We start from the raw sequence: 27,859 nt of genomic DNA on the forward strand, positions 1-27,859 counted from the left end.
GTGTAAAAAGCATTCAACACTGAAACGTGACTATGGAGCTATAAAATACATTATTGTTCGACACCCGACCCAGCGAAAACCACATGGGATAGTTCTCCCGATTATGAAGCAACCCAATCACCAGAATAAAATGTAAAAAAACAGAATATTATGTACAATATCAACGTAAATTTGAATAGGCTATACTATCCTATAGTAGGCTCTAGCCTACTATAATGTTATAATCACATTTTCCAGTGACTTCTGAGCAAACCAGTCAAGTAATAAAATTGTATAATTTAAATATTAATAAGTTATCAATAATTGAATTGATTAATTTCTGGTAATATGCAATATGATGACAAAATAGTGCATCTATGAGAATCTGTAGACTTCAATCAATGTTTGAACCAGAAATAGCTTTATGATCACAGTTTGGCAATGTGATGAGGTAATGAGTGGTGTCCCATTTCCTAGGCGACTGTTTTCAACCCCTACCCCTTGTGGCTCCGTTTTGAAGGGCAAGGGAGAAATGCGAGGGGCACTCAAAAAACAAGGGGTAGGGGTAAAATAAGAATTGGGATCCGATTGGGCCATATATTCTTTGGACAAAGATATGATATTTGCTGATATCCAAAGTCTGCCACAATATTATTTTGATTCAATTCAGGGGTCTGTGATTGATATGACACGATATATGCCCATTTAACAGAATCAGCTACAACGTGATGTGGAGGGTGTGATTAGATGGTTTCTCACCTGTGTGGACTCTCATGTGTCTCAACAGAGTTCCCCTGCGGTCAAACCTTTTACCACCTGACTGAGGTTCACTAGTCTCCTTCCAATCATCATCACTGTCTTCAGTTTCAGGTTCAGGAGAGTCTGAAGTCTTGCCATGACTAGTTGGTTGTAAATCATTAGCTGGAGCGAAGTTAATGGCTGGTTCTGATACTGCACAGTCCTCTCCATCAGCTTCTGTTTTCATCTGTTCAGTTGAGCAGCTGGCTAGAGGCTCTGCCACTCTGTTCTCCTCAGTTTGGCTTTGATGAAACAGTGAGGACTCAGGTTTCTCCTCCTCATCTTCACTCTTCACAGGAACATGGGTGAATTGGAACTTGGTGATATCAACCTCCTCCAGCCCTGGACGCTGCTCGCCCTCCTGACTGGTTCGGAGTCCCTCCTGTTCCTGTTTAATGTGTGGGGGCTTTGAGTCGTCCTGAAGCTGATCTCCCTCCTGACTGGTGCAGAGTTCCCCCTGTTCCTGTTTAATGTGTGGGGGCTTTGAGTCGTCCTGAAGCTGATCTCCCTCCTGACTGGTGCAGAGTTCCCCCTGTTCCTGTTTAATGTGTGGGGGCTCTGGGTCTTCCTGAAGCTGTTCCCCCTCCTGACTGGTCCGGAGTCCCTCCTGTTCCTCTTTAATATGTGGGGGTTTTGAGTCCTCCTGAAGCTGCTCTCCCTCCTGACTGGTATGGTCAGGAGGGACAAGAGGGAGGAGGAGGAGGAGGGTACCCCTCAGGGCATAGTAAATATGCTGCTCTCCCTCATGACTGAACTCCTCTTCCTCTTTAATGTGTGGCGGCTTTGAGTCCTCCTGAAGCTGCTCTCCCTCCTGACTGGTCCGGAGTTCCTCCTCTTCCTCTTTAATGTGTGGCGGCTTTGAGTCCTCCTGAAGCTGCTCTCCCTCCTGACTGGTCCGGAGTTCCTCCTCTTCCTCTTTAATGTGTGGCGGCTTTGAGTTCTCCTGAAGCTGCTCTCCCTCCTGACTGGTCCGGAGTCCCTCCTCTTCCTCTTTAATGTGTGGGGGCTTTGAGTCCTCCTGAAGCTGCTCTCCCTCCTGACTGGTCCGGAGTCCCTCCTCTTCCTCTTTAATGTGTGGCGGCTTTGAGTCATCCTGAAGCTGCTCTCCCTCCTGACTGGTCCGCAGGTCCTCTTTAATGTGTGGGGGGTCTGGGTCTAGAAGCGCTGCCTCTCTGTTCTCCTCAGTTTGGCTTTGATGAAGCTGTGAGGACTGAGGTTTCTCTTCATCATCTTCACTCTTCACAGGGACAGTAGTGAAGTCTGGAGGTACAAATGAAATACTTTTTTTTTTACATTAAGGGACCCTACCTAAACATGTTGCCATTACTTCATAATGTTAATGGGAAAATTATTGAGGGGTACCAAAGACTGTCAGCTGTAGCTTGCTGCTGATTGCTGCCCCTAAATCAGAATGACAAGATCTATCAATCCTGTCCATTACGAAAAGATAGCCGCAAGCGGCCATGAAAGGGGGTTCAAAGACTAACCGCAGCCAAACCTAGCCTGGTAAACCAGACGGTCACGTGAACTCACATTTCATTTTGTGGTAGAACGAAATGAAATGTGAGTTCATGTGACCGGCTGGTTTACCAGGCTAAGCCAAACCTGCTTAGCTTCCCAGACAAGCTTGATGCAGGAGCTATGGTCCAAATATATCATTTTTTGGCGTTTCTGGTGCACCATACGATCTTAAAACAGCTTTGCACACATGCTCATTGATGATATCTGAACATGTTCACATAGTTTCGAGATGATTGGAGGAGCGGAAGCGGTCATGAAGTTAAGACAATTTAGCTGACAGGCCATGCTCTCTCTCAATTTAAAAAAACATATCTTCAAAATGACAGTAGAGGTGAAAAACCTTTTTAACAATTTTTAAAGAGTTTGGTCCATAGTTGCCACAGAAAAGGTTGGGTGGTCATGGGTCAAATGCTCTAGGAGAACTATAATCACCCTCATGTTTATACTTTTTATGGGCGACGGCGTCCAAAATCAAATTGGAACGATGATGGAATGCTGGTGACTTGGTAGCGATGTCCATCAGGTGATCATAAATCGCTGTAGCCTACTATAAACTGCCCTTTAGTGTATGGTGGATTGTCATAATTATAATGAAAGACGTCAGATAAAAATGAAAAAGATTACCAAATCACAATTGCATCAAATTGGATTGAAGGACTTCTCAGTGCAATTTTCACACTTTGCAAAGTCATCCTGTGGGCCGGATTTAGTAGGGCTGGGCGATATGGACAAATGGACATTTTTTTTAAAATAAATAATCAGTAATGTGGATATGACTAATACATGGTGGGTATAGGCAAATAATACAACAGCTATATGAATATTACATGTAGAGCATTTTTCAATTTTGGATTATCAATTGAAATATCAAAAGAACGAATGATACGGATTCTGTCTGATTTGCTCACAACATGAATGTCACACCAGTGGTGTCGTCTATGTGATACGCAGGTATACGCCGTATACACACTGCGAAATGACTCAGATTTGCATGTGCGCACTGGGAAATGTGCTATGTATGATGTATCGTTTTCAATTTCCATTTATAAAATTCACCCTGTGCGCTCTGTGTGTTACCCTACGTTCACACACAGCACCCAAGCCTTGCCTTTACCCACGCTTTTAAATAGGCGTCCTTTTTAGTCAATGAGGCTGTGTACACAGGGCGCCGCGGCCTCAACGTGAACCTTCCGTGTACCCACGCCTCGCCTGAGCTGCGCCGATTTTTACGTGAGTTCTATTTTCAAGCCAACTAGGCGCGTGAAAGCATACTTTTTCTGTCAAGCCATGAAAGAAAAACGCGACAATATCCGTGGGAAATATCAGTCAGAGTTAGTATACCCTCTGAAAAAAGGTAGACTACACCACTGTCACAAACTGTGTGCGATGTGAAATAACAATGACATGTCACCAACCTGCTCTGTGTAGGCGCACTTCAGGATTCAAAGCATCCAGCAGCTTTTGTTTACGTTGTTTCGAACGTGTGAACATTTTCACACAGTGACAGCAACTTTTCCAACTAAATTATTTACTGACTAGCTACAGTAGCTAGCCTACTTTGGTCCAACACAGCTTCAGCACGTCTCATGTCAGCATCCGCCATTACGACTTTCCACATGGTCCACTGCGTTTCTTCTTGAGGTAGTCTACGAAATAATTTAGCCAACGCCGTATGCTTTTATTGCTCCCTCTGCAGGTCAATGTATGTAAACACATGGGTTTTGGTAATGGCTTTGGTCTATGGATGGTTGTTCCTACAAAAGCGATATTGATCCAATGAAGCCATGTAAGCGTTCACGTACGTAACCATAATTTATTACAATGTCAGCTATTAACATTAATTCAGTTGGTTAATGAAATCGCTGTGAGCTGTCAAAATTGACTTGCTCCAGGGCGTGTGCTGCCCCCAGGTGCAGTGTGATCCATACGATCCATAATAAAGCAAGAGTAGAAGGGAAGGAGGGGGTCTTAAAGGAACACTCCACCCATTTTCAACCAGCTTTGTATCATTAGAACATCAGTAGTATATCAGAAAACTGCAAACAATTTTGAAGTCTGTCATTTAATTTGACAGTTATTGAGTGTTAAAGTGTGGACCAGTGACATCACTGGTCCACACTAACTCAAATTAATAACTCATTAACTCAAATTAACTCTCAGTAACTGTCAAACTAGATGCATGATGAATAGTTTGACAGTTATTGAGAGTTGATTTGAGTTAATGAGTTATTAATTTGAGTTAGTGTGGACCAGTGATGTCACTGGTCCACACTTTAACACTCAATAACTGTCAAATTAAATGACAGACTTCAAAACCGTTTACAGTTTTCTGATATACTACTGATGTTCTAATGATACAAAGCTGGTTGAAAATGGGCAGAGTGTTCCTTTAAGGGGTGTCATTTGACCCCGAAAAAAGATCACAGTCATCACACACACAAGTGGGCAAGGTTTCCCTTAATTCTCTTTGACTGGAGTTGGTGAAATCATTAAATCAAATAGCATTTATGTTCCTCTTTCAAGATCTTTCAGGCGTATGCGCCTGCGCAGTAGACGGAACCAGGAAGCATGCTACCAGTCATGTGACAAGACAACATAGCACTTCCTTTTGTAACTTTCAAAATAAGCCAATTGTAAAAGTAGGCCTATCCATTAAAGGAGAAAGTCAGTTTAAATAAAAGTGTTTGTTTCCAAAAGGTCCGCCTCACAGCACGTGTTCATAGCAAAGTAGATTATGTGGTGGTAGCGTTCTATCAGACTAAAAACCGCATCGTTTTGTTTTATTTTGAAGGCTAACCCGCCTGTCATCCTCCGGTGTTAAACTCGCTAACTGTAGCTAACTTAACGCAGCTGTCACACACGCAGGTAAACGGAGTAAAGTCCAACACAGACACAGCTGGTGGTGAACGCCGGGTCGTTCACACAGGTATGCACCCTGCAGTAAGTGAAGATGCCTGGGTTGAAGTTCTGTGCGAATATCTCCTGGTTGTTCACGGAGTTTCCAGACTTCAGTCAGCGGATCTGCTCCGCCGCCTCTTGCGGGTTCGAGGCTGTGGAGGCGGCCTGGCTCTACGACGCCGACTTGCAGACTCTGCAGCGGGCTAAGGAGGCTGCAGGAGTGGAGGTGGTGCTCATCAACACCCCGCCTGGTAAAGACTGGACTATAGTGTAACTGACACTGACACACACACACACACACACACACACACACACACACACACACACACACACACACACACACACACACACACACACACACACACACACACACACACACACACACACACAGACGCACAGACGCACTTGAACTACTGTCAGGTGTGTTGTCAGTAGACCAGCTGGTGTAGAGTTTGGTCCTGACTTGCCTCCATGACACATTACTGAGTCCAGTGGTTCTCAACGTGGGCTCCGGGACCACCATGGGTCATTGGGGAGGTCCCAGAGGGTACCCAGCAAATTTCGGAGTTATTATTATTTCATTTACAATTACACAATGTAGAATAATTGATCTTTTGAACATAGTTTCACTGTTATCTCTCTATCTGCAATACAAATACTCAACAGGGGACTGAACCCTGGTCCTCTGGTTGGGGGGTGACGCTGTAACAATCGTATGTATGGTATACAATTAAATGTGTCTAATTTACAGTTTCAGTAGATTTCATTTGATATAATTCTCCAAACTAAGGGTCTCAAGCAGTCAAAGCTGAAGTACTGCTTTCTTTTCAGATTGATTAGAAATTAAATTCTGAGATCAAAACTACACTTTACCTTTATCTAATGAGTAGATCACATACACATCTCTATTTATAGGCCTGTGAATCTTCACTGGCCTCACAATTCGATTCAACTGTCAATGATTCGATTAGATTCCATGATACCATTACATCACATTAGTTACATCCACCATTAAATCACATCACATCAGTTACACTTCTTTTCTACTGTGATTTTAGTCCTGCTGGTTTTCTATCCTACCAGCTGCATCACTGCAGTTAATGACATTCATCTGGTGTCTCAGATGTTAATCAGTCCCTGATCAGATGGCTAGCATGAAAACCAGCAGGATTGAAACCCACCGACTTGGATGTTCTTGGAATGAAACACATTATTGTCACATACTGTACTTATGTCACCAGTAGTCAAAGACGTCCACAAGCAAAAACTAGAATCCACTCAGTAGAGCACAAACCTCTGGTAACGCTACACGGCCTCTGTAATGGTTTTATGTTTGTTTGTTGATTGTTCTGGTTTGATCCTCAGAGTAAACAGCATGTGAGTGATAACAATGGATGATGATGATGATGGTGGTGGTAATGATGAAGGTGACTGTCTTGCAGGAGATGTGAAGGCAGGGGATCTTGGCTTGGGAGCGGTGCCTGGCAGAGAGGCAGAGTTCAGACAGGGCTTGGATCTGGCTGTGCAGTATGCCAGAGCTTTGGACTGCAAAAGGTGACGCCACAACAAAGAGATCTGATTCTGAAATGTGCAGTAGATCACTTTTGTATAGTTCTTCTCACCCCAAAAATTGCAGCCCTGAAAATGGTGTCCGATCACAAATGTGTTTGTGCATAAACCTTTTCACACCCAATCTTTATTGTCAACCAAGAGTTGAGGTGTAGTAGGGAGCCTGTGTCAACTGAAACATCAGTTTCAGAATGTAATTTCAGTACACAGAATATATAAATACGAATATAAATGCCTCTTTTCTGTATGTTTCTGAGTAATCCAACTGGTAATTACCATTTCATTTCAAGAGTATTTATCCAATCCTTTTTTTTGTTGTTGCAGTAACTGGAACATTTCACAATCAAATCAGCATACTTGTACACATAATCAGTTAAAATGAGATCACTGACCTAATGAACCAAATTACAATTTGAGCTAGCTTACAATAAAATACCATTTTCCATTTATTTTGGTGATAAGGAAAATTGCATTAGGCCTAACTGCATAGCTTTTACCCTGAACAGTTACACCAGTGTCCTGGGCACACATACTGTCCAGCAGGGTTATAATGCTGTATGGGTGTCCTGGGCTGCTGTGCTGCACATACTGTCCAGCAGGGTTATAATGCTGTATGGGTGTCCTGGGCTGCTGTGCTGCACATACTGTCCAGCAGGGTTATAATGCTGTATGGGTGTCCTGGGCTGCTGTGCTACTACTGTAGTGTTCACAGTGTGACAGCTTTTACATGTGATGTTATCAGGATCCACCTGATGGCAGGAAGAGTCCCTGTGGGGTCGGACAGAACTGCTATTGCCAAGGAGATGGAGTCCATCTTTGTACAGAACCTAAAGTATGCTGCTGATATCCTCTTAAAGGTAGGTAACCATGAAGTCATCCTTCATGCGGTGGGGTGGTATGAAGTCATCCTTCATGAGGTGGGGGTGGTATGAAGTCATCCTTCATGAGGTGGGGTGGTATGATGTCATCCTTCATGAGGTGGGGTGGTATGAAGTCATCCTTCATGAGGTGGGGTGGTATGAAGTCATCCTTCATGAGGTGGGGGTGGTATGAAGTCATCCTTCATGAGGTGGGGGTGGTATGAAGTCATCCTTCATGAGGTGGGGTGGTATGAAGTCATCCTTCATGAGGTGGGGTGGTATGAAGTCATCCTTCATGAGGTGGGGGTGGTATGATGTCATCCTTCATGAGGTGGGGGTGGTATGAAGTCATCCTTCATGAGGTGGGGTGGTATGATGTCATCCTTCATGAGGTGGGGGTGGTATGATGTCATCCTTCATGAGGTGGGGGTGGTATGATGTCATCCTTCATGAGGTGGGGTGGTATGATGTCATCCTTCATGAGGTGGGGTGGTATGATGTCATCCTTCATGAGGTGGGGTGGTATGAAGTCATCGTTCATGAGGTGGGGTGGTATGTCATCCTTCATGAGGTGGGGTGGTATGAGGTCATCCTTCATGAGGTGTCACTGTGTTAAAGTGGTGGTGTAAATAACGTCTGCATTCATGGCTGCACAATCAAATGCATTTTCCCCTTCATACATGTCTATAAGTAAGCCAATAATACTCTACCTAGTTTTCAAGAAGCATTTGAAGTCTCCTTGTGATTTTATTCCGGTTATTTACACAAGTTCCAGGCAGTTTTTGAGTTCCACTGTTGGAACTTGCTTTGTTTGCGTACGTGTGCGTGTGATCCGCGTGTGTGTGTGTGCGTATTGGAGAGCTGTGCTTCCACTGATTAAATTGTGTGATGAAAGTGATGACATTTTGAACAAAATGTCAGGATGGCAAAAACTGGGAGAATAAAGCCCAGACTGAAAATAAATGGAATTTTCCTTTACGTAACTGAGTAGTTGCTTCAAAACATGACCAGGCAAGCCTAGTTAAGCCAGAGACCCAGACTGCTGTCCACTGTTGTGCAAGCTCACATAAAGCTGGGAACATGCTCCAATTGACTTTTTGACCGAAGATCTACTTTTCAAGTAGCCAGCCTCCCGAGATCTACCAGTCCAGTTTCAACATCGCAAACGCACACACATCGTTTCCAGCCTGCAGTAACTAACCTCAGTCACACTTTCTCGCTGTCCCACAACCACTTGACATTAGGGCTGTGAATCTTCACTGGCCTTACGATTCGATTCGATTACGATTCAGAGGGCTACGATTCAATTCGATTACGATTATCGATGCATCTTAAATCGATGCATCACTTTTTTTCCCCAATACATGATTTATTTTTTCTCACTTTCTTTTTTCTCACTGTGTGGCTACTTTTAAAATAAAAGTACATTTGGAATTGCATTGTATTATGATCCATAATTAAAATAAACAACTGCATGTACTTCCATTATATTTTATTAGATTATTAAAAAATAATAATAATAATAATAATAATAATCGATTTTTGACGCGATCGACCTGGGGTCAGTCGGCAGTCGACCAGTAGACCGCGATCGACTGGTTGGGCACCACTGAGCTAGACCTATATACTCTAACACCAGCTTGACGAGGGGAGTCCCCAGCAAAATGAGTCAATTGTGTGATTTCACTAGGATTTCAATGACTAGAAGTTAGTCCAAGGAGAGAATGTGTAATGCATTATACTTTGTAATAGCTTTTCACTCTCTCCTGTTATCTCCCCATCTACATTGTATTATACTGAGCTGCGTCGAGTCACACATTCGGGGAGCTGCACGCCGCGCAGGCTTTGACGCTGTAGCATGTTCTCCGCATTAGAGCTAGCTCAAAGTTCAGTTCACACAGCTTCAAATGAAATGGTTCATACAGCGCTTGCCCCTCCCTCATTACCACCACTGAGGTGCCCTTGAGCAAGGCGCTTAACCCCAACCGCTCCAGTGGAGCTGCTCAGATCAGACTGTGGTTGTACTGGTCAGCTTCCAGGTGTGAATGTGTGTGTGTGAGAAAAAAACAAAACACCACCCATATCCCCCTAGTCACTAACCCTACCCACCCCTCGAATCCCGGTTCTCTACCACCCTCTTATCCTGGCCCCTTTTCTGTAGTATTTTGGAAAACTTCTATCCCTATTAATAATCGATAATAAAAGAAAAACAATGTACTCAAGTGTTGCTGTTACTTTACACAGGACGGAATCACTGGTTTGATTGAACCAATCAACACAAGGATTACAGATCCCAGGTACTTCCTGGACTCTCCTCATCAGGGTAAGTAAGACATGTCTCACATTCTAGCAGAGTCCCCATGATCACAATCAGAATGATTTTATTCGGCCATAGTATGTTTGCACATACGGTACAAGGACATTTTCTTGGTGTAGTTGAGGCACACACTGCATGAGATATAGACAACACAATAACACAGTAACACAATATACACATTAAATGACACAAGCAAAAGATACTAACCAGGACTGCTTTGCTGACAGTAAATAGTAGACTGATGTTTTCAACTCATACAAAGCTTGGCTGTGTGTCTGCAATAGTTCAAACTCTATGAATTCAATATTTGTTTATTGTCACAATGAACTCTTGGGCCACTCTTCTCTCTTAGTCTTACTTTGTGATTTAGACTGATAAAACGTCTACATTTTTAGAATGATAAGACTGACTAAGTCTTGCCTGTAACAGCCTCACTCAATGAAAACCCACAACAGAGGATGAGGGAAAAGGCCTGAAACGGATCTATCTTTGATAAGGCCTTTCTTGCTCTTCTTTGTTTCACTGTAGCCGCTGCAATACTGGAGAGAGTTGGAAAGCCAAATATCAAGCTGCAGATGGTGAGAACTTCACAACATGTTTCGCTCATCTGGAAAATGGAAAACCACCTGTAGCCTTTTACTAACTGCTCTGTGAACTGCTGTCTGTCCTAGGATGTCTTTCACTGGCAAATCATGGATGGAAACCTGACGCAGAACATGAAGAAGTATTTTCCCCTTATCGGTGAGTGGGTCCAATTTTGACGTGTGACCGGGCTGAATCTTTCACAAAGTAAACTAGAACGACCGCTGAGATATCGCGTTAACAAGCTTGAAAATGGCGTTCGAGAGGTCACAGTGACCTTGGCCTTTGACCACCAAAATCTAATCAGATCATCCTTGAGTCTAAGTCGATGTTTGAGGCAAATTTGATGAAATTCCGTCAAGGCGTTCCTCAGATATCGCGTTAACGGACGGACGGACGGACGGACAACCCGGATCCATAATGCCTCCAGCCTGGCTATCGCCGGCGGAGGCATAGAAAGCCAAAACATCTCGATCACCCCCTTGGCGATGAGCCAAACCAACCAAAAAAAAAAAAAAAAATCGAAGTACACGTCACAAACATTTTCCTCAAAGATGGTTTCTGTCATTTTAGGTAGTTCTTATCATGCATTGATGTGTAGGTTCAAGTGCAAATTTTTATGATAAGTTTGATTTGAAATCGTTATTTGACGATATGAAAAGGGCTGATTGACCGCTGTGACAGCCACCCTCAAACCTCCGTCAGACGGCTGGCGGCACAGCTGAGGGGGCTCAGCATGACTACTGAACAGAATCCGGTTGCAAATTATGTCACACAAGCAAGATGGCAGCTCGCTGAAACTGGATATTTTGGCTTAATTTTTGCATAGCAGTAGGAATTACATAGCGTTGTATAATGGTGGGTACTGAGAGCCCATTTGTACTACATGCGCAGCGTGCACAAACACGTGGTCAAGAGAAGGCTTTTTGGAGTGAGTCAGGAACAAAATAACGGATAGGATATCATCAGTCATGTCATCAGGGATGATGTCATCAGTGATGTCATATGATTGATATGTAATTTATACACTCTATGTTGACTTGTATTTCTGTGTGTTTTGTTTTGCGGCCCAGGACCACGGGGCCGAATTTGCCCTTGTTTTTCTATTCTTATTATTTGAATACCCGTTGTTGGGTATTATATTTACAATATAATCATCAAAGACTAGAGAAGTGCACAGTAAGCACCAACATCCGTTGAAGCCTTCTTGTTCTTCAGGTCACATCCAGGTTGCTCAGGTTCCAGGCCGTAATGAACCAGACAGCGCCGGAGAGCTGGACTACCGCTACCTGTTCAGTACACTGGAGAAACAGGACTACCAGGGGTACATCGGCTGTGAATACAAGCCATTAGGTGAGGGTCAAATAATGAGTATCACAGTAGGCTTGGGCCAATATTCGAGAACATTGACTATAGTGAAATCAAGTAGAGAATATCTTCCCTCATCCCACCAGCTGTGACACCATCGGTTGCTTACATCACAAATCTTTTATTTTTTTTATTTTTTATGATTCCCCCTTTTATGATTGAGTTTTTAAGCTTTTACGTGCCGTTAAAATGGCGGCTAGCTAGCAAACAGCTAAATGAGACTACACTGTTGAGTCGACAGGGATATTATACGTCAATAACGTCATCACTTCAAAGGATGAACACGGAAATTCTCTTTCCCTCACCTGGTTCAGCCCGGGGTAATCAGTGCACAGCAGCGCACACATCATAACACTCCAGGTTGAGTGGTGACGTGACGGGGAAGCCTATGCGACACTGTGTAGTTCTGGATTAGCTTAGCACAAGCTTTTTACTTCTAGGGCTCGTATTTACGCTTCAAAACTCATGAAAGTGGTCCTCATGTGTGAAGATTATCCCGCTGAACACTGGTTCGCGTTTGATTAAGCTTGCGTTGCCCACAGACCTTATTTGAAGCACCGCGCCAAAAACCCATTCAAAAATCCCATAGGCAGAAACAGTGAAGAACCCGGAAGTCCGGGACTTCCGCGTTCCGACTACAAAAATACGTCATCCCTGCGGCTCTCTATGGAGAGCCAAAGTGAAACGTCACTTCCTGCTTTCTCCCTGTACCAGCGCTGCGAAAAATATGAATGGCGGTGGACGGAGAATAAGGTTACTTTTTAAAACTTTTTTCAAACTGAAACATAGGGGTTAGTTTCGTATAAAAACTACATAGCTTGTGGAAGCTCGTGGCATGTCGGCTTTGCCGGTAGAGAAAGTGACGTCACTTAGGCGACAGTGTATGTAGTCTTTCTGATTTATAACTTATAGTGCAACAGTTTGACGACAAACTGTGACTTTCTTGACATGCAAAGTTACGTTTTAAATTGACAAAATTTGCGTTGGCACCCCGTGGCACAATTCAAACGGGATCAAAAAGTAACCTTATTCTCCGTCCACCGCCATTCATATTTTTCGCAGCGCTGGTACAGAGAGAAAGCAGGAAGTGACGCTTCACTTTGGCTGTCTATATAACACATTAAATTACATTTTCAATAAAAATGTTGACTGATTTTTTCCCCAATTTATTGTACACTTTAGGATCTACAAGTGAAGGTCTTGGTTGGGTGAAAGATTATTGGACACGCAAGTGACGACCTGAGGAGGCAATGGACCTCCAAGCCTTGTGCCTTAAACATGTTTTAAAAGTCTCACACTGCCCATTCTGTTTGTTTATGCCTATTTCATTCTCAGTCAGCACCACTTTTAGGGAAAAGCATACATTTACATATTTAATTGTAATAAAACGGTACGTTTGGGAATAAACGCACATGGGATCACAAATAAAACCCTGTCTGTGGAGTCTGGAGAGTTTTTTTCCCTTCTAAAACAGAGTATGGGCCAGAAAGTGAGTTTTGAAAGCCATAAATTAGCAGCTGGCCAAGTGATCATCAATCATCGAGTCACTGGTATTGATAAACAACCCAATCAATCCAGAACATATCTATTGATATGAAACATATCTATTGATATCTTCTGGCCATGCAGCTTGATCAGAGCTGTATGGCTCTGAAACCTGTTTGAAGTGATATTGGGAAGATATTTGGGTTATGTTTTTTTTTTTTGTCTTTTAACGTTTATTTATTCAGGAGTGCGCCCTGTACACACTCACACCTGGAGGCTGACCAGTACAACCACAGTCTGATCTGTTGGCCACTGAGCAGCTCCACTGGAGCGGTTGGGATTGAGGGCCTTGCTCAAGGGCACCTCAGTGGTGGTGATGGGGAGGGCCAAGCGCTGCGACAACCTTTCGGTCACAAGCTCGCTTCTCTAGTCTTTGGGCCACCACTGCCCCCCTCCCAAAAAAATGTAGGTAGCAGCTACTGTATGGACGACTACAGACATCACCTCATTTTCATCACGTCATTTTTGGCTCTATATTGACACACATCTTGGTCATTGTCGTAATAGTTCAATCTCTAAATGTTTTCCTGGTATACTGTGAGGAACTGAAGGTTTCTCCTCTGTTCAAACTCCTGAGGCACGTAATATTGAGTATTTCATAATATGTGCTAGTTTCCCATTGTTGCCAATAATCCATTAGTTTAAGACTGCTCAGAATAATTACATTTTGGTGACTGACCAAATGAGTTAAGTAAGCCACCTATACAACTTGAATCAATAATGCAAGTACCGGCCAGCCCATAAGCTACAGTTTTGTGCAGGTATTATTACAATTATGTGGAACACTCGCTAGAAAGTGCAGTCAATAGCATTTTATTCCCAATCACCATAAAGCTGAACGCAGACTGGCGGTGTGCAATAATGTGCTGCTGCTGCCTTCTTTATTGTTTTGCAGCCGTGCAGCAATTGGTTGGACTGTTTTCAACTTGGCATTACCCTACATAGACTTATACAATATTTACCTCGCCGCAAGTCAACCTCTTTCCAGGGAGGAAGATGGACGGATAGGCTGGACAGCAACTCGCAGGATGGCAGCCTCAGATCATAACAGCAGCTGGGACAGACATGGTGCACAACGTCGCTACTGAATCAAACACGGGACAGAGCACAGACTGTACATCAGTGGTTCACAGACTGGGGTAGGCGTACCCCTAGGGGTACATGGAGGTACTACAGGGGGTACTCAAGAGAAAGGGGAAAATGTAACAATAAATCATGAAAATAAATTAAATATTAAAATAAATCTGCTCAGGAGGCACTCATCGCAACTCTCACTACATTTCTTGTTTTGTAATGTTATATTCTTCAAAAGGTGGGTTATTCATTTATCACATAATAGTTTTCTCTTGCCGTTTTCTATAACAAAATGTAGTTGGGTAAAGGGGGTACTTGGATACAATCATGTACAGTGTACATGATGGATAACAGTTGGCTTTTATGTGTGTAATGGCCCTAAGACTAAATAAAAAATTAGCCGACAAAATTTACCCTATGTTACATGTGATATCACTGATGATGTCACTGATTATACTGTATTACGTATGTTGTACCGGAATTTGAATGTCTGGAGTCCCTAGATTTTTGTGACATCAAAGTGGGGTCACAAGCTAAAAAAAAGGTTGGGAACCCCTGGTTTAATGTGAGCATGGAACAAGTACCCCAGCACATACTGTATGTGTGTAAATCATACATTTTATTCCTTGCCTATACCAACACGAGGGTCGCAGGTTCAATCCCAGTGTTACCTGGGGTTACGGGCTCATGTATTACCTGTTTCCATTTGTGCCCCCCCTGGATAGTCCAGGCTAACGTTGAAGAGGCTCTGTCCTACCTTGTCTCATTCTATAGCCCATTTGACTGGTTGCTGTCATTTTTCTCTGGTCCGCTGAGCCACTGCAGACCAATGATTATGCCTGGGGGTAGTCAGCCTGCTCCCAAGCTCTCAGTCAGGAAAAAATGTTTTTTTGTCTTATTACTTTTCTTATCTGGTAATGTTGAACTCAACCCTGGCCCTAATTCTCCGACTAGTCCTAGTGGCTATAATTCTAGAAGCATCGACCCGCCCGTCAGTCCCTCCCACCTGGACAGGATTCTTGCATCTCGAGGTCTTCACATTGTACATCTCAATGTGAGGAGTCTCTTAAGTAAGATAGATGAAATTAGGTTTATGGTCAACAAAAACAAGGCCCATGTTATCTCTTTCTCTGAGACTTGGCTGGACAATTCCATTAATGACTCAGAGATTGAAATTCAAAACTATATAGTAGTAAGAAAGGACAGAAATCGTAAAGGGGGGGGGGTCTGCGGATACGTTCGCTCTGACATTTGTTTTAACATTAGAAATGACCTTGACAGTGTGCATTCCGAGGCAATTTGGTTGGACATTTTACTGCCCAAAACAAAACCCATCTTAGTTGGGATTTTGTATAGGCCCCCGACACAATCGGGTTTTTATGACCACTTGGAGGAGTCATGCACCAGCGCTGTTGACCACGGGAAACGTGAAGTCATCCTGATCGGAGACTGGAACACAAATGTTTTGAAAAAGGACTCCTTAATTTATAAAGCTTTTATTGATTTTTGTAAAACCTTCAGTCTCCATCAGTTAATTTCAACATGTACTAGAGTATCCACTTCTTCACAGACTCTTATAGATCTTATTGTAGTATCGGACAGGCACAACATTTCCAGCAGTGGTGTAATCGATTGTGCCTTAAGTGATCATGCAATCATTTATTGCACTCGTAAAACTCAAAGACCGGTAACAAATTGCCATCACACGGTCAAAATTAGACCTCTGAGGAAATATACAGCTGAGTCCTTATTACACGAGCTGGGAAAGCTGGACCTGTCCCGTGTCCTCAGTTTGAAGTCTGTTGATGAAGCTTGGTGCCTTTTTAAATTCATGTTTTTGAGAGTGTTAAATAAGTTGGCCCCTGTCAAATCGGTTAGATTCAAAACCAGAACAGAGCCCTGGTTCAATGCAGACATTATCGAAGCCATTAAGGCTAGAAATAATAGTCTGCATGTACATAGGAATAAAAAGGATGAATTATCCTTTGGCATCTTTAAACAACTGAGGAATAAAGTCTTTAGATTGATCAAAAAGGCCAAATCAGAGCACTACAATGAAGTTATTATAGAGAACAAAGATGATCCTCAAAAGCTCTGGAAATCTCTTAAGCAATTGGGTTACAACAACAAGCTAAAAACAAAAACTCTCAACTTGAACCTTATGCAGGATGGCACCCTCACCTCGGACAAATCCAAGGTTGCGGGTATATTTAATGAATATTTTACTACTATTGCAGACACACTTGTAAACAAGCTCCCCTCCCTCTCTGGGCGGTATGGCCAGGACCATGTGGACAGTTTTTACAGGGATCTGGGAGTCCAGGCGGATGGCTTTCAGCTTAGGGCTGTGTCCGATGAGGACGTGCTGTTGAGGCTCAGGGCCCTTAAACCTTCCAAAGCTACAGGTGTCGACAACATCCCAAGCAGGTTCATACGAGACGCTGCAGATATCATTTCACCCGTTATCACACACATTATAAATCTGTCTATCAAATCTGGTCAGTTTCCTCAGGAGTTCAAACACGCCAGAGTTATCCCTCTGCACAAAAAAGGTAGCAAATTAGAACATGGTAACTACCGCCCCATTTCAGTTCTCTCTTCCATATCCAAAATAATGGAAAGAGTCATCTTTGAACAAATTAACAGTTATCTCACGTCTCATAGGCTCCTGTTTGATTTCCAGTCTGGTTTTAGAAAATCATACTCAACCGACACCTGTTTGCTCTACCTAACAGATCACATCCGAAAGGAAGTGGATACCGGTAAGTATTGTGGCATGGTCATGCTGGACTTGCAAAAAGCATTCGACACAGTTAACCATAGCATCTTACTCGGTAAACTTAGGGCTCTGGGCTTCAACAGCACGTCCCTCGACTGGGTTCGGTCTTACCTGGACAATAGACGGCAGGTGGTAGACATAAATGGGACACTGTCCCGCCCCCTCCCCATTAGCTGCGGGGTCCCCCAGGGGAGCATTTTAGGTCCATTATTATTTTTGGTGTACATAAATGACATGAAATCTGCCTGTGACTGCCCTCTGTTTCTGTTCGCTGATGACTCCGCCCTCCTGTTCTCCGACGCGGACAAAGGGGAGGTAGAAAAAAAGCTCAGCATGGAACTTTCAAATGTTGGTGTTTGGCTCTCGGACAACAGATTGTCTCTCCACTTAGGAAAAACAGAGTCAATTTTATTTGCGTCCAAATTTAAGCTTAAAAAATCCCCGGGATTTTCAATTATGGTGGGTGACGTGTCCGTACCCTCAAAGGAGGAGATCACCTACTTGGGATGTATCCTGGACAACAAGCTCTCAGGCGAAAAGATGGCCTTAAAAGTTATCTCTAAGGTCAATCAAAAGACCAAATTTTTAGCTCGCATCTCCCCAGTCATAGACAGTGCTACGCTGTTGATACTGGCAAATGCTCTAATTCAATGCCATTTCGACTACGCCTGCTCCTCGTGGTTCACAGCCACTGCAGCCAAACTTAAAACCAGACTTCAGACGGCCCAAAATAAACTGGTGAGGGTTGTCCAGGGCCTACACCCCAGAGCCTCTCTCCTCCGCTCTCACTTCCTCAGTCTCGGGTGGTTGAGAGTGGAGGAGAGGGTCTCTCATATCAAGCTGTGTATGGTCCACAGGATCATTAACCTGAAAGCCCCTGTGTACCTCTCTGGCTATTTCCTGAGGGTTAGCGAGGTGCACAGTCACTCCACCAGGGGAAGCTCAAACAACGTTGTTCCTTTTAAATTTAAAACCTTAATAGGTAAATTTACTTTCTTATACTCAGCAGCGATTCTGTGGAACAGTCTCCCCGAAAATATAAAAGATCTAGGGTCCAAACTCACGTATAAGTCCACCTTAAAACAGTGGCTACAGAGCGGCCCCTAAGGTTGGCCCTTTCTGCAAGAATTGATTCGAAATGATTATTGCAGAAGTGTAAAGGTTGTATTGTTTTTTACATGTATATTTATGTGTGTATTTAGGTATGTGTACAGGGGTGGAAGTGTGTACGCGTGTTTTTGTATATTATGTATTTATATGTATTTATATACATATAGATGGTTTTTCCTGTATTTATTTATATGTGTAACGCATGTAATGTTTAGTTTGTTAAATGTCCCTCGCGCACACACGCGCTCATACATGCACACATACACTCACTCCATTTGCTTCACGTCTAGGACCACAATGGAAATAAGCCCTCGGGCTTTGTTGTGTTTTATTCCTTTTGTTTCAATGAATCTGGTCTTACGCTGTATTTCTCGTGCCATTGTTTCAATAAAGTATTCAATCAATCAATCAAAAACCTCTGACTTGGTCGGACGGCCCTACAGGCACAATTGGCCGTGTCTGCGGGTGGGAAGCTGGATTAAGTGTATGTGTAATGGTCACTGACTAGTGCCTCCTGTGGTCGGTTGGGGGGAGGGGAACTGGGGGGAATAGCGTGATCCTCCCACGTGCTATGTCCTCGCTGTAAGGCAAAAGAAGCAGCTGTCGACGGCACATGTATCAGAGGGAGCATGTGCTAGTCTACAACTCTCCCCAGATCGGCAGAGGGGGTGGAGCAACGACCGGGACAGCTTGGCACGGAGAATTGGCTAAGTACAATTGGGGAGAAAACGTGTGTGTGTGTGTGCGCGCGTTCGTGCGTGTGCGTGTTGTATAAATACCTTTTATAGAGTCGATTTATAACCTAATAAACAGACATGAAGTTCTCTCTTTTTAATTATTTTTTTCTAAATGGGAGAATAAAGCATTGCAGCTATCCAATCATAAATACTTTATTATAATACTAGATTTCCATAATACTGTATTTAATTGCCCAGATGGGCAATATAAAACAAAGTGGAGAGACTTCTCTGTGCTGTTTGCTGTGACAGTCTGACACATCTGTGTTGTAAGCTGGTTGCTGTGACAGTCTGACACATCTGTGTTGTAGTGTAAGCTGGTTGCTGTGACAGTCTGGCACATCTGTGTTGCAAGCTTGTTGCTGTGACAGTCTGACACATCTGTGTTGTAAGCTGGTTGCTGTGACAGTCTGACACATCTGTGTTGTAAGCTGGTTGCTGTGACAGTCTGACACATCTGTGTTGTAAGCTTGTTGCTGTGACAGTCTGACACATCTGTGTTGTAAGCTGGTTGCTGTGACAGTCTGACACATGTGTTGTAAGCTTGTTGCTGTGACAGTCTGACACATCTGTGTTGTAAGCTGGTTGCTGTGACAGTCTGACACATCTGTGTTGTAAGCTGGTTGCTGTGACAGTCGGACACATCTGTGTTATAGTGTAAGCTGGTTGCTTATGGAATTATTTGCCTATCTAAATGCAAGAGGTCGTTGAAGCAATTTGAGAGCATGATTTATCAATTTAACGTTCAGATTTTGCACCCTTGGACTCAAAAAGCCCCCCGCCTGTGCTTACATTTGCTCTGCTTGTCCTCAAACGGTACGCTCACACTCAAAAGTGTTCTGCTTGGACAGATTTCCTGCACTCGCACTCAAAAATCCTCTGCTCACACTTACATTTCCTCTGTTCGCACTCAAACTCGGTGCCTGCATGCAAATGTCCTCCGCTCCCCTCCCCCTTCAAACTGCTTCTGTGCGCTCTTGAAACTTCTGCTCTTGGATCTCTTGGAGCCAATAGAATGCGAGGATAGTGTCACATGATCGCTGGGTCTGGGATCATGTGACAATATCCAATAAAATGATGTTTGTGTCATGGTAGCCTTTTACTCTTTACTAAACGTTACTCCCCGACGCCTCAGGAGATGCTCTAGCAACAGACGCTAGAGGCCATGGGTTTTAGCCTCCATCAGAAACGAATGAGACAGATTTGTGGAGCCATATTTGCTTGCTTTTTATATATCTAAATGGACATCATTCTGTGTCCTCCTCAAGCACAGGCACCAACTTTTAAATCAAGTGTTCTACTCTTGCGAGGCAGCTGGATTCACGTGATGGTCATGAGATCGCGATCGCGCGACAAATCCATGTTGTCACGAGGACTAAATGTATTGGTTTGAATCTGAACCACCAGCGGTTCGCTCCAATCAGTGTGACGCCAGCGAAAGTGAGCCCATGATAAACGATGGTTCATCCAATCACCTGCCAGGTATTTTGTGAAAGTTCCTGCCCTTTGAAACGGCTTTCCTGAGCGACTCGTTCCCAGGTGGTTATGTGAAAACAAACCATCTGGCAGCATCAGGCGAGTGCCATTTTTGATGACATTAAATGTGTTTGTCATAAAGCGACATCCTCCTGACTGACAATGACAGAGTATTCAAGCAGGAACCGATGCTTTCAATGAAGGCCTGAGGCTCTGGCATCTGCTCAGAGTCTGCGGATCCCTGCAACACCACAGAAACACATTTCAATCTAGACAAGATCAAAGAGGATATCAATGATAATAAAGGAAGGATACTCTACAAAGTCTCTAATGAAGGAAGGATAGTCTACCAAGTTGACATGGTTCAAACTGACACAATGTCTCTAAGCCTATATCATCTGGCAGGGGGACAAGCAATGGAAATCAGTCCTGTGACTGCAATTGTCGTGCATTTACATTTTTTTTAAATGTTCATTAATGTACACCTGTCCCCTATCGAACAAATAAACGAATTGAATTGAATTGAATTGAATAACCTGGTTTATTTACAAGGATGGATTTAATAATCGACCTATTGCTTGTCATCCCACTGCTCTGCTTTTCTTTGTAAAAAACCTCCGGGTTACTGTGTCTGCCTGGTTGATGAGCAGTTTGACAAATCCAAAATAAACGTTACGTGTTTCAATCTTCTTTTTCTCTGCCACTGAGGGGCGCTAGTCTAGCAGACGTGGCATATGGTCCTATTGCAGCGATACGACGTCATCGGTCGTATGAGTTGGAGGATATGTTGCCTGGGAACATTGACCTGACCCCCTCTTAGGCTACTATCTCAATGACTCTGGGTCCAGCCTTATACTAGCTTTTGACCTCATTCCAGACAGAACGGAAGTGAATTCCTACTGATTCCAGAACTGAGGAGTTGTCCTTCTCTTCTCTAATAAGACATGATGAATGGTAAGTGATCGCCGAGGGGAAATTAGGTTGTTGCAGCAATCATACAACAACATGTTAAGTATGCGGAAGAAATACAGAACTAACATTTGTGAATATATCATTGTAATAAATAGATAAATATGAGCAATACAAAAGCATTATAGTGAAAAGTAATAGTTTCTGCTGCCAAGGGTAGAGAGGATGAAAATTGCATACTGTAAAGGCATAGGTAAACAGGCTTATCACTGCCCCATCATTCAGACAGGCACACAATACTCACTGATACAGTATTATGTCTCCACATGGAGGCTCTAAACAGTCCAGCTCGTCTTCCCCGTGGCTGCGCTGAGGGAATATGGCTGCAATCGATGGCATCAATCAGTCTCGACAATCCTAATATATGAAAGGATTTCAGCACTTAATACACAGTAAATGTCATTCATTATTGATAGTCAACTAATGTAAGCTACCTGCAATTTAATAAAATCACTCTTCTATAACCAGAGAGGGCAAATGGCCCACGACAATCATTTATTATGTCTAACAGCTACAGTAACATCGAATAAATCATCGTGGAAGCCAAAGTGGTTCTGCTGGTCTCCAAACATAGTTGCCCTCTGATGAGCCCGTCTTACTGTTCGTGCAATGGTTATCGTCCTCTACAGTTCTTTTTATTACTTGTCTCGTCATTTCAATGCAATGCCCTGCTGAAAAAAAACAGCATAGACCAGCCAAGCTGGTTTTGCTGGTGACCAGCTTTCACCAGCAAAACCAGCTTTGCTGGTCAACTTGCTGGTCTTTGCTGGTGACCAGCATAAGCCAACAAGTTGACTAGTGAAGCTGGTCACCAACAGGACCAGCAAAAAGTGTCCAAACCTACAAAGCTGGTGGTCACCAGCAAGTTGACCAGCAAAGCTGGTTACCAGGAAGCCCAGCTTGTCCAGCCTGGTATATCAACTAAACCAGCCTAATACCAGCTAAGGCCAGCTAAAACCATCAACCATAAGGTTGATGCCATATTAAGCCAAAAGGCCGCAGATACAGGACACTGACTCAATGCACACTTCGCACTACTGTTGTGGGGTAATAGTGGTATGCTATACGTTATTATGTATGATGTATATATGATGTGAGCATCTATGTTCTTGAATCATGTACTGACTGTGAAAACACATTTTCAACAAAAAGATATCTATCCTATCAAAAGTACAAAAATACAAACAAAGAGATAACAAGAGAAGAACAGCATGTGCACTCAAACCTTCTGCAGCATATTGCCAAGCTTTGTGTCGATCATACTAAGCAGCTGTCTAATCCTGAAAGGTCCCATCTTGTGTAAAACATGACTTCTCTTGCCTCTAAAGGACTTGGGTGTGCTATATAAACATGATGGAAACACATGGTAGGACTTGGGTGTGCTATATAAACATGATGGAAACAAATGGTATGACTTGGGTGTGCTATATAAACATGATGGAAACACATGGTAGGACTTGGGTGTGCTATATAAACATGATGGAAACACATGGTAGGACTTGGGTGTGCTATATAAACATGATGGAAACAAATGGTATGACTTGGGTGTGCTATATAAACATGATGGAAACACATGGTAGGACTTGGGTGTGCTATATAAACATGATGGAAACACATGGTAGGACTTGGGTGTGCTATATAAACATCATGGAAACACATGGTAGGACTTGGGTGTGCTATATAAACATGATGGAAACACATGGTAGGACTTGGGTGTGCTATATAAACATGATGGAAACACATGGTAGGACTTGGGTGTGCTATATAAACATGATGGAAACAAATGGTATGACTTGGGTGTGCTATATAAACATGATGGAAACACATGGTAGGACTTGGGTGTGCTATATAAACATGATGGAAACAAATGGTATGACTTGGGTGTGCTATATAAACATGATGGAAACACATGGTAGGACTTGGGTGTGCTATATAAACATGATGGAAACACATGGTAGGACTTGGGTGTGCTATATAAACATGATGGAAACAAATGGTATGACTTGGGTGTGCTATATAAACATGATGGAAACACATGGTAGGACTTGGGTGTGCTATATAAACATGATGGAAACACATGGTAGGACTTGGGTGTGCTATATAAACATGATGGAAACACATGGTAGGACTTGGGTGTGCTATATAAACATGATGGAAACACATGGTAGGACTTGGGTGTGCTATATAAACATGATGGAAACACATGGTAGGACTTGGGTGTGCTATATAAACATGATGGAAACACATGGTAGGACTTGGGTGTGCTATATAAACATGATGGAAACACATGGTAGGACTTGGGTGTGCTATATAAACATGATGGAAACACATGGTAGGACTTGGGTGTGCTATATAAACATGATGGAAACACATGGTAGGACTTGGGTGTGCTATATAAACATGATGGAAACAAATGGTATGACTTGGGTGTGCTATATAAACATGATGGAAACACATGGTAGGACTTGGGTGTGCTATATAAACATGATGGAAACACATGGTAGGACTTGGGTGTGCTATATAAACATGATGGAAACACATGGTAGGACTTGGGTGTGCTATATAAACATGATGGAAACACATGGTAGGACTTGGGTGTGCTATATAAACATGATGGAAACACATGGTAGGACTTGGGTGTGCTATATAAACATGATGGAAACACATGGTAGGACTTGGGTGTGCTATATAAACATGATGGAAACACATGGTAGGACTTGGGTGTGCTATATAAACATGATGGAAACACATGGTAGGACTTGGGTGTGCTATATAAACATGATGGAAACACATGGTAGGACTTGGGTGTGCTATATAAACATGATGGAAACACATGGTAGGACTTGGGTGTGCTATATAAACATGATGGAAACACATGGTAGGACTTGGGTGTGCTATATAAACATGATGGAAACACATGGTAGGACTTGGGTGTGCTATATAAACATGATGGAAACACATGGTAGGACTTGGGTGTGCTATATAAACATGATGGAAACACATGGTAGGACTTGGGTGTGCTATATAAACATGATGGAAACACATGGTAGGACTTGGGTGTGCTATATAAACATGATGGAAACACATGGTAGGACTTGGGTGTGCTATATAAACATGATGGAAACACATGGTAGGACTTGGGTGTGCTATATAAACATGATGGAAACACATGGTAGGACTTGGGTGTGCTATATAAACATCATGGAAACACATGGTAGGACTTGGGTGTGCTATATAAACATGATGGAAACACATGGTAGGACTTGGGTGTGCTATATAAACATGATGGAAACACATGGTAGGACTTGGGTGTGCTATATAAACATGATGGAAACACATGGTAGGACTTGGGTGTGCTATATAAACATCATGGAAACACATGGTAGGACTTGGGTGTGCTAATATAAACATGATGGAAACACATGGTAGGACTTGGGTGTGCTATATAAACATGATGGAAACACATGGTAGGACTTGGGTGTGCTATATAAACATGATGGAAACACATGGTAGGACTTGGGTGTGCTATATAAACATGATGGAAACACATGGTAGGACTTGGGTGTGCTATATAAACATGATGGAAACACATGGTAGGACTTGGGTGTGCTAAACATCATGGAAACACATGGTCCCCTGATAACTCCACACCAGCCATCTTAGGAGAAAATGCCTAGTGAGAGTAATTTTGACTTCTGTAACTTTGTGACATCACAACGTAACACTAATTTTGCGCACCTGCGAAACGCGTTGTTCTGATGTCTGTTGCAAATAAATAATGAACCTTTGAGTTTGAAGTTTTTGATTTGATTTATTTATTTAGACGGGACAATGCAAAATTAATGAACACAATAACCATGGAACAGATAAAAACATCTGGAACATAATAAAAGTGTAAAAATCGCCGGATTTAGCACAAGGCTAGTTTCCATCCGTTGTCCCCGAAACATAAAACACAAAAACATAAAAAGTATAGAAAAGAAGTATAGTAAGACCTAACTCTACAGACGTAAGGTGCTGGAAAAGATATAGACACACATATAGATAGATAGATAGATAGATAGATAGATAGATAGATAGATAGATAGATAGATAGATAGATAGATAGATAGATAGATAGATAGATAGATAGATAGATGGGTCTGATGCTTGCATTCTTCACTATTGGTTGCTTGCAACTTGGGGCATCTTTTACAATGTTTGCAACTGCATCTAAAGTTTCTCGCTGGGACACCTACAGTAGATGCATACCTGTGCGATTTGATTTGTGCTGCTGAAGTCACATCTTGTGCAAAACGTGTTTCTCCGCTCTCAATGCGATGTTGGCAGATGCTGCTGTAAAGTGTCATCTTGTCAGGGAGTGATTTCTCTCGACTGTGAGTCCAATGGAGACATCCATCAGCATGTTCAAGCAGACACAGCTTGGTGTGCAATCACAGCGTGACAGCTTCAACACAAGTTACAAAGACACTCCAACCACCTCTGCTGTGCTGTGCATGCTGGATACCCCTGCACTATAGGAAAATGGAGGCGGGGGGCCCCTCCACAAATAAATGGAAGATTGTGAAGTTTGGGGAAATAGGAGATGTGGACAAAAAAAAAATACAACTTATAGAATCAGGAGAAGGAAAAGCACAAGGCAGTCAGAGCACTGCATTTTCTATGCCCACCAACATCGAAACCCTCCTCGAGCAGATGTGACTGGGGAGAGCATTCCAGAGCCAGAGGGAGGGGGCGGCTGCAGCAAGGCCCTGTCCGAGCCCCCACCCCCCGTCACAGCTTTAGCAAAGAGATGCCTGTGATGCTTGTCAAAATGGATATAAATCTTATGATCATATTCAGCCAGTTACATGGAGATTTACAATGATAAGCATTTCAATATATATATATATATATATATATATATATATATTGAAAAATTAAAGGAACCACTTTTCTGTGAACCTGATGAAGCTACACGCGAAACGCGTTGTTCACAATAAATAAATATCAGTAAGTAATTTTCAGTGTTGCGGTGGTTCCTTTAATTTTTCAATTTATGTTTTTCCTGCAACCAACCAGCACCTGATCTTTCTACTGGCTGTACACATGGGAATCCTCTCTTCACCATATATATATATATATATATATATATGAAGTTAATACAGCCGTGTGTGTGTGTGTGAGGGGAGTGAAGTTAATACAGCCGTGTGTGACAGAAGTGACATTTCAGTGTGCACAGTTATGACCCTTAAGGCTGCTTGAAGGCCATGTTGACAGAACAATCTCAAGCCAGTGAACTGTATCAAGCATGTCATCTATTGGCACTCTGCCACATCGCCTTCAAGGAGAAGGAAGTAAATAACCGCATGGAACCTGCAACTCCATCGTCTGCGTGAACATTTTACTTTGCATTTTTCCAAATCCCTAGAAGGCCATGTTAGAGAATGCTCATTAAAGATGCAACTGATTACTCCCAAGCGGGGGAAATTCACTTAAACAGACTGTGCGCCCCCCCCCCCCCCCCCCCCCCGTAGAGCTTGTTCTCTTCTGACTCACGGTCGACTCCTTTGCATGTGAAATGAGTTGGAGCATCCAGCTGATGGCAGACAGGCTGTTGCCTCTCTCTCTGCAGCGCTGCCTGGGGCCAGTAGGGGGAGGCCTCCGTGGTCAACGGAGCAAATATTGAAATGTGGCCACAGTTGTTCTGCCATGACGTGCACGGCTGTTAACAACATGTGCCATTTAGTCCTCCTCAGACAAGAGCAAGGTGCCGCCAGGCATGGTGTCATCATGGTTCACCTGTGATGGCCACCCTATAGGCAGCTCCCACCCCCTCCTCACAGCACAGCTGGACAGCTACATTTACATGGAGCCGCCCCCAGCTATTTGCCAAACACAGGTCTTAGTTGGGTTTAAGTGTTGAACATGAACATTTAATACCGTAAGATTGAGTTTGCCTGTTTCTCTGAATACACCCCTTAACAGAATATCGCCCCATCCTCTTTGACTGAGCAGTTAGTAGCTTGCTTCTATGTCACTATGTATTTTGTTGACATCAAAATATACCCATATAATGTCTAATAAATATGGGAATAAGCCAGCCATCTTGAACCAGGTTTCTCATCATCAGTTTGAGCTTACCTGGTTATAACCCAGTTATGATGTTTTACTAGCCGGACATCGCCAGACCAATAGACCCTTTTCACGACAGCCATTTTGTGTCTCAAAGGCAAGATAAACACAGGTGTACCAAAACATTAATTAGGGTTTCCAACTTCCAGTGCTGGCTCCCTAA

The 27,859-nt window shown here is 43.0% G+C and overlaps 1 protein-coding gene across 1 annotated transcript; it reads left to right on the forward strand.

The window, feature by feature from the left end:
- The first annotated feature begins 5,158 nt into the window (after positions 1-5,158).
- Positions 5,159-13,303, forward strand: LOC310786526 (putative hydroxypyruvate isomerase). Its single transcript, XM_083647744.1, has 8 exons — positions 5,159-5,447; positions 6,639-6,750; positions 7,508-7,622; positions 9,870-9,948; positions 10,471-10,520; positions 10,614-10,683; positions 11,743-11,877; positions 13,075-13,303. Exons 1-8 carry the CDS (start codon positions 5,249-5,251, stop codon positions 13,125-13,127), a joined length of 813 nt encoding a protein of 270 aa, XP_083503870.1. The 5' UTR covers positions 5,159-5,248; the 3' UTR covers positions 13,128-13,303.
- The last annotated feature ends 14,556 nt before the right edge of the window (positions 13,304-27,859 follow it).

The sequence above is a fragment of the Poromitra crassiceps genome (genome assembly GCF_964638095.1).
Source record: "Poromitra crassiceps genome assembly, chromosome: 12".
NCBI classification, from domain to species: domain Eukaryota; kingdom Metazoa; phylum Chordata; class Actinopteri; order Beryciformes; family Melamphaidae; genus Poromitra; species Poromitra crassiceps.